The 11687-nt window shown below is 36.2% G+C and overlaps 2 protein-coding genes across 3 annotated transcripts; both read right to left on the reverse strand.

Moving 5' to 3' along the window:
• On the reverse strand, nt 1-5589 carry ASNSD1 (asparagine synthetase domain containing 1). Its single transcript, XM_036881770.2, has 3 exons — nt 4132-5589; nt 3670-3851; nt 1-499 (listed from the first exon to the last, which is right to left on the reverse strand). The coding sequence occupies exons 1-3, from the start codon at nt 5587-5589 to the stop codon at nt 214-216; spliced, it is 1926 nt and encodes a 641-aa protein (XP_036737665.2). The 3' UTR covers nt 1-213.
• On the reverse strand, nt 5569-9618 carry ASDURF (ASNSD1 upstream open reading frame). 2 transcript variants are annotated; one of them, XM_036881813.2, is made up of 4 exons: nt 9458-9616; nt 7645-7698; nt 6261-6336; nt 5569-5681 (listed from the first exon to the last, which is right to left on the reverse strand). In XM_036881813.2, exons 1-4 carry the CDS (start codon nt 9545-9547, stop codon nt 5611-5613), a joined length of 291 nt encoding a protein of 96 aa, XP_036737708.1. In that variant the 5' UTR covers nt 9548-9616; the 3' UTR covers nt 5569-5610. The 2 variants fall into 2 exon arrangements, with proteins under 2 accessions (XP_036737708.1, XP_036737720.1); XM_036881825.2 differs by having other exon boundaries at nt 5586-5703; nt 9458-9618.
• Between the last annotated feature and the right edge of the window lie 2069 nt (nt 9619-11687).

Raw genomic sequence — 11687 nt, forward strand, 5'->3', positions numbered from 1 at the left:
TAGGAGTTCAAAGCAATGTTTAATATACAGTTTAAAATATCCAAGTTGTTCTTTCATGTGTAATCTCTCTCTCCAGAGTGCTAATTTGACTAAATTGGTTATATTAAGCAACACAGTTAAATTCACCTAATTTGTGAGTTTTACAATGTTAAAACAGCACAGTGTTTTATTTTTATATAATCATCATTCAGTAAATGTTACATTGTGAAATAATTACATTTCAATTTCCTTTTCAATAGAAAGGTTTTCTAAGGAAATGACTTGGAGCCTTCCACATTTATCAGATGCCTTTTCATTATTATTCTCCATTTTTGCAATTCTGGATCCAAACTGCATGGCCCGTTTTGGCAGAAGAGCAGAGGCTGTCAGACCAAGTTCCATTGCTGCAAGACGCAAAATTAGTTTTTCACCAATTCCACGGGGTAAAGTCAAGTTTGCCTTTTCCCATACTGGTAGGGAATTTAGAAAGGACACAACATTTTCATCCAGAAAAGGAAATCTAAAATAGATAAATATAAATATAGCCACTATAACAAAATAAGACCAATCTATTATTTCTCTTGTATTTTATTCAATATGTTAAAATTAAAAGTATAAAAATTTCTGAGGACATGATTTTTCTCAATTAAAAATATTCTAGTTATTTATACAATTTTACAGCTAAAATTTAATCACATTTAAAAAGTATTTCATAACATATGACTAATTTTAATACATATGCTACATAATAACTTGTTTCAATAAATAAATAAATTAGGTCAATGATGTCAAGAAATAATTACAAATTGTTTCACAAAATGTCCTTGGGAAGCCTTGAAAACAGACATGGTCTTAAGTCAATTATTCAGTCTGTGTCTGCTCTTCATCATGTCTAAAGAAATTGAACTTTAGAGATAGGAAATCAAGGGCTCTACAATCCTGAACTTGTGAAACATTTATTTATGGTAAAACTTATGGTCTCAAAACTGTTTAATTGCATTTAAATAATTTAAATAGCAGTAAATGGTGTAACATAACAAAGCATTAGACTAAAAAAATAACTTCCTGCCTTTTGGTTTCCTAATTTCCTACAAAATTCTGTTTTTTGTTTAAAATACTTTATCATTCTGCCATCTCAATTCTTTAAAATGCAATAAAATTACACTTGTGTTTCTATTTCATTACAATTGATTGGAGCTCAAGTGGAGAGACTGGAAGGGGTAAAGGCATTTGTTACATGGAATATTTTATAAAAATGAATAAATTTTAAAAGCAAATTTATATATAAGATAACCTAGTCAAAGTACTACTGTTAATATGTATGCCAAAATTAATAATAAATTTATTAGATTTAGCTATTACAATGGTATTTGTTAAATCACAATTCTGTATTAGCTGTTTTAAACATTCTTTATGTGCATTTTTACCAAAGGGTATCATATGGGGCTTTAGAATTAACTGCTTTTGAACAAAAAAGGCAGCCTACAGTATAGGAGAATATACTTGTAAATGATTTATCTGATGAAGGGTTAGGACCCAAAATACATGAAGAGCTCATATGCCTCAACATTGAAAAGACAAATAACCCAATTAAAAAACAGGTGCAGGACCTGAATAGACATTTCTCCAAAGAAGAAATACAGATGGCCGACAGGCACATGAAAAAGATGCTCCACATCACTATTCATCAGGGAAATGCAAATCAAAACCACAATGAGATATCACCTCACATCAGTTAGAATGGCCACTATCCAAAAGACAAGAAATAATGTGTTGACAAACATGTGGAGAAAAGGGAGCCTCCCTACACTGTTGGTGGGAATGTCAATTGCTGTAGTCACTATGGAAAGCAGTATGGAAGTTCCTCAAAAAAACTAAAAATAGAAATACCGTAGGACCCAACAATTCCACTTCTAGGAATTTACCTGAAGAAAACAAAATCCCTGATCTGAAAAGATATGCACCCGTTTATTGCTGCATTATTTACAACAGCCAAGATATGGAAGCAACCTAAGTGTCCATCAATTGATGAATGGATAAAGATGTGGTACATATACAGAAGGATATTATTCAGCCATAATAAAAGAAAGAAATCTGCCATTTGTGACAACATGGATGAACCATGAGCGTATTATGCTAAGTGAAATAACAGGAGGAGAAAGACAAATGCCACATGATTTCATTTATTTGTGGAATATAAATGCAAAGCAAAACACAAGGAACAAAACAGCAGCAGACTCATAGAGAAGGGACTGGTGGTTACCATGGGGGACAGGTTGGAGCAAGTGGGAAGAGTGAGTAGGATAAAGAGGCACAAAAAATTCTCAATCATAATGTAGGTTGGTCACAGGGGTAGTAGTATAAGCATGTAGAACATAGCCAACAATTCTGTAACATCTTCCTATGTTGACAAATAGCTGTACTAGTGGGGGTGAGGATTTAATAATATGGGTAACTGTTGAACCACTGTGTTGTATACTTGAAACTAAAATAAGACTATATATTAATAAAAACAAATAAAATAGAAAGAAGGCCAAGATAAAATGTTAAATGAAAAATGCATTTTAAGTTATTGTAAATAAAAGAAATTATAATAAATACAGAAATTAGAGCTGGAAAAAAAAAGAATTAACTGCTTTTACCAAAATAAAAAATATTCCCTTATTTCTGACCTAGCTGAAACAATGGATTGAATTTCTTTTTTATACACACACACACACACACACACACACACTCCCACATGCACTTCAAAAGGGAAACCTTTTACATATTTTGTATTGTGGCAATATTTCTCTCTTTATAATGGAATTTTGAAAATTAGGATGTAATGACATAGTAGTCAGAATGTTACATGTGTCAGAACTGGTAAAAGTAAGGATGACAACTGTGTAAAGGCAACCACGGTTTAGTGGACAGAGGGAAAAACTCAAGGAGGGACAAACAAGTGTGAAATCTCAGAGTGGTGTACTATGATGTTCCAGTTCCTGTGAAGCTTGTTTGGACTCCCTGTTCTTGCATGCTTGCACCTCCTAATAAACTACTATTTAATAAACTACTTGAATAAACTTCCATTTTTTATAACTAAATAACACAGCTTCTTGTATTCTTAATGCTTTAGAAAGCTGTGTTCAAGCAGTTGTTTATTACCATTGGAAATATATTGTTGGTAAAAATAAACACTTGAGATTACAAAAGAATATACACATGAAATGCCTTGATATCTCTGAAGGTTTAGGTAATCTGAAACAGATGACTAAATTGTGTTAAAAAAACATAGAGGGGAATTCAGTACTGGAACACCATTTAAATCAGTATGGAGGTATACATACGAGGTTGGAGGAGAAAGCTTGGGAGTACGCCCTTGGGAGTATACCTGCTTATTATTTCACTTTCTCAATTTTAGTCTCTTTCATGGTAGTTTTAAAAGCATCATGTTGCTGTATTGTCTTTGAAAACTACAGGGAAGACATTGCTTGGAGAATGAGTTCTGGAAAACAACTGTTCCTCTGGTTCCTCCCCAGCTTTGATTCTGACTGACTGTGTTTATAATATTAAGCCAAGATACTATTGCTGCTATTATTCATTTGAACAGTCTCAAAAAAAAAAGAAAAGAAACATAAAAAAAAATCTCCTTCTACAGTCTATTATTTTTACAAAATTACTCAACAACATTCAGATAGATAAGATTACCTTGCTTCTTTCCCATGATCACCAATAACTCTGTCATCACGACCAAGATTTCTGGACGAAATTCGACCCAGGTCCATCTTGATTTCCTTATTCAATCCTTCCATTCCCTGTGTCTGAAAGCTGAGCCGATGACGGGAATAACCGGCAAGTTGCTCATCAGCACCAATTCCAGTAAGAACTACCTATAAAGTTTGAAAGATTTCCATGTGAAAAAAATGTTTTCTATTATACAGTAAGGGAAATAAAAGCAAAGTTTTGAAAATACAATCTCAATAACATTTTCAAAGGAAAACTACAAGGTAAAGTCATACAATAGTAAAATATGCCCAAATTTCAAAAAGTCATATACATTGTGTAGTAGTTTAAATGCAACCAAAATATGCTATCCTCCTGCAACCATGTTCAAAGCTTTAAGGGTCAAAATTAGGTCTCAAAAATTCTAGCAGAAATAATGTGCCATACCTTTGCATTACTCTGATATGACTGCATTTCGTCCTGAGTCATTAACCAACCCATTCCTCTGGAAGCAAACCAGACTGCACAGCCAATGCTATCATCCAACACTGTATCCAAGGGCTGAACTAAGTGGCGTATTCGAGTTCTTCTTAGCTTTTGCAGTTCGTCCAGAGAAACATTAATTTCAACAAAATTCCAAATCCGGGAAGGGTTAGCAGCTTGTAGTTCCTTCAGTCCTGCTCTTCCTGTGATTCGATCTGGTACAGTAAATTGTTTGTCAGCACTATCAGCAGCTGCAGCAGTATTTCTAGAGGATTTTTCAGAAGGTATTTCACAATGATGTTTCTGTCTTCTCTTTTTGTTACAGTTAGTTGATACGGTCTTTTCTTCAGTCTTGAAAGCCACATTAAGGAGATCGACTGGCTCATCTAAAGGAATATGACGGTCAGCAAGGGTCGCGATAACCATGGAATCAATACCACCAGAAAACAGGATTGCAACATTTGCTTTCCTATCATAACTTTTCAAAACTTCACTTGGTGCCAAACTGTCATCCCTAGGTAAACACAAGACACGTCTCCTGACCGCGACACTTAGGACATCAATGAATTGTTGAACAACTTTCTTCATGTGCCCACGGGTAAGAAAGACCTCCAGTGTCTCTCTTGTAGGTGGGACACTGGAAATATTACTGCAATGAATTTCAAATGGACATTGTGGCAACGTCATATTTAAAGGAACGACAGGTTCTTTAACATATAGTTTGGCTTCATTCTCTACCACTGATACAAACGTTGGCAAGTTTGCTGAAATCTGAGTCAGGCTATTAACACATTCTTTGATAACATTCTCTCCAGAAATGTATTTCCAAGGATATAATTTTAAAACGACTGAATTGGAAATGGAAGAGAACTTGAGATCAATTCTGAAAATTCCAGATGCTGGAACTTCTTGCCATTGATTGGCCACACCAGATGTCTGCCTGCCAACTGAAGAGAGGCAGAAACTCCTGCCCAAATTACTAAAATGCCAAAGCAAGCTACGGCGGCCAAAAAAATCCCTACCAAACCATAAGTAATGACTAGATGCTTGATAATATATAAAAGACCAAGGACCTTGGACTTCTGCAAAGAGTGACAAAATATCAGATTCACTTTTACAAGAGGAAAGGTAATTAAACATTATCTGAGTATCATTCTCTTCAGCCTCAACCTTTATCCCACTGAAGACTTCTCCATTCCATAGGAACACATTGCCTCTTTCATCTTCCACAGGCTGGGCAGTCAAAATACCTCTTAAGTGAAGGACATGACCAGAAAATAAACAGTGGTAGTTAGCATTAGACTTTAACAACTGTTTACTACTATCAGGTCCCCGCCGTTTAAGGTTATACAGTAAGTCTTCTTTCAAAGCTTTGTGGAAATGCTCCACAGAAAAGCTTACAGAACAACAAATGCCACACATTGTTATGTGAAATCAAGTTGACTATTTCTTGATTTTGGTCTTCTCTGAGTTTTCTATTTCTTGGTATTCTTTTTTCAGCTCATCCAATATATCTGTGGAGGAAGGGGAAAAGAACTATTATGCAAAATAAAAATTGCCTAGTAATTCATAGGATGACATACATTATTTACCAAGATCAAACCATTTGAGTATATGCACTGTTAAGGTGAACAACTTACAACGGGCTTTTAATAATAAGCATTTATCTTTTAGGAAAATAGTTTATTAGATGCTTGTTTTTGCAGTTCATATATATAATCTTATTAAAATCCCACAAGACTTCAGAGACTCAAACTAATTCACTCGAAGTCACAAAGGTAGAAAGTAGCAGAACAGTTTTTCATACCTAGATCTGTCTAAAACTCTAAAGATGTATTAATAATTATTGCTTTTGAACACATCTTACGTATTTTTATTTGATTTCATCTTTACTGTAGATGCATGTTTGGAAGGCTAACTTGATGAAAACCCAACCATTGCATCAATTTCATTTACAGGTATACTACCATCCAATCTTTAGATATATATTAAACATTCAGATATAGACAGTGTAATTAGGTACTACCACGAATTTCTATAGAAAGCCTACAAAAGAATTTGTATATTTGCATATGATATACCGAAAAACTTACTTTTGCTTTCAGAAAGCATTTCTGTTCGGTCAGCAAGAAAGAATATGTTGCTGTTCTGTTGCTGCCGATATACTTTCTGCAAAACATAATTCAGGCTAATATCATGATTTGATCTAAAAAGTATCAGCTATCAAAACTTTGAACCCTACTATTGCTTATTCTTGAACTTCACTAACATATGTTCAGAACAATACCTTAGCAAATATGGATATATGAGTCACCTATTATTTTACCATCTAGAACTTGTTACCATTTATATTGAGGTGAAACTTTTTTCTCTGCATAAACAATGCCAATTTTTTTTAACAAAAAAAGGCTCCTATTATAACTACAGATTTATGATTTGCTTTTATCAATGAACAATATATTGAGAACACCTTATTAACAAGAAATAATTACATAAAAAGATATTTATAACATTACTATATGGGTATAGCATATTACAGTTGGTTAGTTCTCAAGTTTTAGACATTAATGGTGTTACCAACTTTTCACTGTGATAAATTAATGTTGTGGTGAACATCTCTGTAACAAAATCTTTGTGCACTCCCATGATTCTTTTCTAAGTATCAATTCTTTTAAACAGAACTGTTGGGTCCAAGTATTATAGACTTTTAAGGCTTTGGTACATTCTGACAATTTGCCCTCTAGAAAGTTTGTATCAATTGTATCAAGTATGTCAATTTAACTTCTAATGTTCTACAAGTAAAATATCAGAAATGTCTAACCTGTCAGTCATCAAACAGTTTTTAACATGCTTTAAAAGGCTCAAAATAATTTCTTCTGGAACTTTAAAATGTAATTTGTGCAGCATAACTACAAATGAAGCAGTAGATTGCTTGTTTATGAATACATTAATGGAAATATCTTTACATAACCATGTTAAATACTTGGAAGATTTGTGTAAAAAAATTGGAGGGCAAGGGGAAGCAATTTATCCTTTGTTTTTTCCAACAGTTATCCACATTCACTTAAAGGAATAGTTTCTTCTCTTTTCAATATATTTAAAGTTCATTTATTTCAAAAGAAAACACCAAATTCAAGTACTATAAAATAAATATCATTAGTGATTACAGCTCCAAGACACCATAGTATAATTAGTATCATTTGGTTCATAAGTAATGTGAACTGCACAGGATGGGGAAAAGATATCATCAACTATGATTAAATATATATATATCTGTATATGAGATATATATATACATGTATATATAAAATATTAGATACTTTTCACTTTTGCAATTTAACTGAAAAGATGCTGAAATCTTATTATTTTAATGTCAATATAAATCTTTTATACATAATTAATATAACTTTAGTATATAATCAGTAAGTTATAATCAAATATTCCTGCATACTGTTCAGAATTACTCTAATAACTCACCCTGTTCTTCTTCAGGTTAGAAAGTTCATCCACAACGACTTTTTGTTCTTTAATCTATTGAAATAAAGAAAAACTTCTTAAATCACAGGTTATCAAAGTATGCTTAGTGAGAGCCCTTTAACAGATGGGCTAAAGGGAATATACTGTACTGATTGTCCAAACAGGCAGTCTGTGAATATAAAGATTCTTTTTAATGGCAGTCTGTGTGGAGGTGCAGGTGGTGGAAAGTTGGAGGAGGAAAGCATCATTAGACTTGTCAAGTTTAGTCCATTAAGTCCAGACAGAGGGTTTGATTTTGGTAATGAGCATTCATGCAAGGGCAATAGTTACTGAACAAGGTTTACACCTTTTACTCAAGAAAGACAATATGCATGAAAAGTAATTACAGTTTTTCAATGATTCAAGTTGTTTTGTTTTTTTCCTTTTCTAAACAGCAAATGGAATGAGGGTTGGGCTACCCTCACACACTTGATACTAATACTTTTCATGATTTATATACTGAATGGCACAGCCAGACATTCCGAACAAGCGAGTAGTACTAAATGCCCTATCTGGATCTGTAAGAGCTATCACTTTCTATCTTTGCTTTATTCCTCTTTGTATTTCAAAGACTAGCTGGCATTGTTGAATTAGGCCTCACTTTTTATTAGTTGGAGAAGGCTCAACTAAGTGGTAATGAAGTTTCTTTTCAGTAACAGTACTTGTTTTGAGAATATGACTGTTATATAGTAGCACTAGAGCCTCTAAAAGCAGATTTTATAATCTTTCTCCTGCTTTGCACACCTCAGGAATCTGTCACACATCACTATAAGTAGCTTGCTACATAGTAATCAGAATGCCATGTGTGTGGTTTGAAAATTCACCTCCCACCAGGGTGTACCATTCATTCTGTCTCTCAGTTGGGGTTAGTGTAGTAATTGACTAGATTGAGTTGAATTTCAACATCGAATTTGTACGACCTCCTTGAGACTTATGTTTGAATAGCGCATTCCCATTTATTTGAGGAATGGCAGGTACACATTTTACTTTACTTCAAACAAGGAAACTGTGGCGAGATTACAGACTTGCCCAAGGTTGTCACTGTTAGTTTTGAACAGAACCAAAGTAGAATCTTGAACATCTGATACCTGAAAGGCTATAAACATCCCCATCTCCAATTTACATGTATTTTTAAATGTCTGTTTATGGCAGTTAAGACTTACATTATTGGCTCCCACCTCTTTTTTGGGGGGAGTAGAACTGTTACAATCAGATACGTGTTTAAGGATCACTGCTCTGGCTAGAGTGGACAACAGGTCGGGACGAGGTAAGGAATGGATGAAGGAGACCAGTAAGGAAACCGTTGCAGGGTTCCTGATGGTAGATGAAGGTGGCTGGTTTAGGATGTTTTGCGTGTACAAAGTGATGAAGGGACATACATCGAAAGGAACTTTATAAGTAGAATTGATAGAACTTCATAATGGACATCAGGGATGGCTGCCAGGGTACTGGCATGGACAAATGGTTGGGGAGTGGTGACATTTTCTGAGATGGAGAATATCTGCAGCCGATTTGGGGTGGGCGGTATTTTCTAAAAGTTCAAAGAGTAGAGGAAAAACAACAACGAAACCTCCGCCACACTGCCTGCTTGGTCTGACCTCGGGGCAAGTTTCATGGTCTCCCTTTAACTGTAGCTGTCACGTGTTAAGACTAAAAAGAGCAATGCTGCTGGGCAAAGCCAAGGCCGGGCCACGGGGCCGCGGTGGGCCTTCTCCGGGGACGAGTAGAGGTCTATCCCGAGCCATAGGTCCTTCTCACCTCGTCCCACACTCACCTTGCTGCTCAGATCCTCTTTGTGCAGGATCGAGTTCTCCGTAGGGACCGGCGCGGCTCCGTCCTCCGGTCGCGAACCCCCGCTAGGCATCTCCACCCAAGGTGAGATTCCCGGAGAGCTGAGCCCTACAGCCGGCAGCCCCCAGTCTTCGCGCGTGCGCGCTTCCAGCGGCTCCACCCACTCATTTCCAGAGTCCTACCAATAGCGGCGCGCACTCACGAGAACGCCTGCGCAGTACGGGTCTGGCGTGGAAGCAGTGGCGCGCGTGCGCACAGTTGCGTAGAAGCGCGTGAGCAGAGCCTGGTTATGAAATCTGAAACATTCCGGAGCGGTCCCCTAGCGGCTACCGTCTAGAAACGCTTCTGTGGTCTTTTCACCCTCTGGCATCCAGTAGACTGTGAATTGAATGCACCCCCCAGTGGTAAATGAAAAATAGATGGGCAGTAGCAATACTACTTACATCAGGGCAAGGATAGGGAGCGAGGCACAGATTTAAGAGACACATTGTTGGCGACGGAACTGTACAGACTTGGTAAAGTTTTTGTTGATTTGTTTTAGGGTTAAAAGATAAATACAGGATGACCAGTTAAATATGAAGTAAAAACAAAAATTTGGCATTCTTTTAACATATCTCCTGGTTCCATTCCCTAAAAACCTTTAGGTTCACTACAGCTGAGCTGGTGGGAACATAGGAACATGCTTCTCCTGATATATGGGATGTCATTTTAATAGTGTTTGGAAGTGAAGGTGAGGCTTATCTGTAAAGCTGAAGAGACTGAGTCTTCTGGCATATTAGTCTTTTTTTTGTACCCCACCTTCTACAGCAGTGGCTTAGCTCCCACTCTTTTTTCCCCCAGTTATTTCCATACTGAGTGGCTGGAAACACTGCTGACTGGTTTACAGCTGTTTACCCCCTTTGGGGGGTGCTTATGGTTCTGCCTTCTTGTGATGTTTCTGTTTATTTACAAGGGCCAGTCAAGATGATATAATATATTAAACAAAGTAATCATAATCATATCAGTGTGGGGTTAAGCTCTCTTCAAAGTTCTTTCAAGTTTTATCTTACTCTTCATGCTTATCCAGTTGCTTCTATATTCCCCCTCAGCTGCTGCAATTCCTGCATTGTTTGAAGTCACACTTTAGGGCTACATGGTATTATTTGTCTTGTATGACTGGTTCAGAATTGCACACCTGGAGCCCACCATACAACTAGCTAGGCTGTTCTTCCTTTTAAGTCCATTGCTGTCGTATATCCTACTTAATAGAATAATTTCATGTGTATTAATGCTATGTAGCAGTCTGATACTACATTCTTAATATATTTCATTCTACTTAACAATACGTAGTTCACTATTGACCATTTTGTAAAAATAACATGTATTATTAGTCTGGCTTCCAAGGTTCTGAATGAATAGCTCTCCCAAGCACTGTTTTTCCTTGCTTTCTCAGTGTACTTCAATACAGATTTGTTTTTAGCCACATGGTTCTCCTTTTCTCTCCCAGATGAGGTGTGGAATAGTGCTGTGGTTCCTAAATACTAGTTAACAGGTGGGTGCTCTTCTCATACAAAATCTCCTGAAAATCTTGTTCATATACATACAGATTTCTCAGTCCTTTCTCCAGATTTACTGAAACAAGTCTTTGGGAATGGATATGGTTGTTTGCTGCTGAACATAGTCCTTACCATTTACCCTATAATCAAAAGGCTGGGCTTGAATTTTGGCTTCTACATTTATTAGATGTGTAGCTTTGGTTAAGTCATTAGCCTCCCAAGCCCCAGTTTCCTAATCTGTAAAATAGGAGTAATAATAGTACCTACCTAAAAGGGTTGCTGTGAGGATTAAATGAGTTAATTTTTGTAGAGTCTTTATAACAATTTCAGGTACATAGTAAGTAGTATCTAAGTGTGTGTTACATAGATAAATCAGAAGTTGCCCCAGATGAATTTGACACAAGTAAGGTTTATGAACTAATGGAATGGAAAGAACCATGCCTGAAATGCTTGACTGTTTCTCATTGAAGATATGTCATCTCTTTTACTTCTAGTGATTGTCAACAGGGCTGGAGGTACTTTTGGCGGCCACAGTCGTTACATGGTCTGTTAACTCTGATAGAGTGGGACTAACTGGGAGTAAATTGGAACAAGATAGCCTGAACCACAGGCTCTTCTTAAGAAGCCTAGACTGGCAGGCCAAAGGGTTGCCTCATTAAGCAGACAGCACTGGAAATT

The sequence above is a fragment of the Manis pentadactyla genome, chromosome 6, assembly GCF_030020395.1.
Source record: "Manis pentadactyla isolate mManPen7 chromosome 6, mManPen7.hap1, whole genome shotgun sequence".
Classification (NCBI taxonomy): Eukaryota; Metazoa; Chordata; class Mammalia; order Pholidota; family Manidae; genus Manis; species Manis pentadactyla.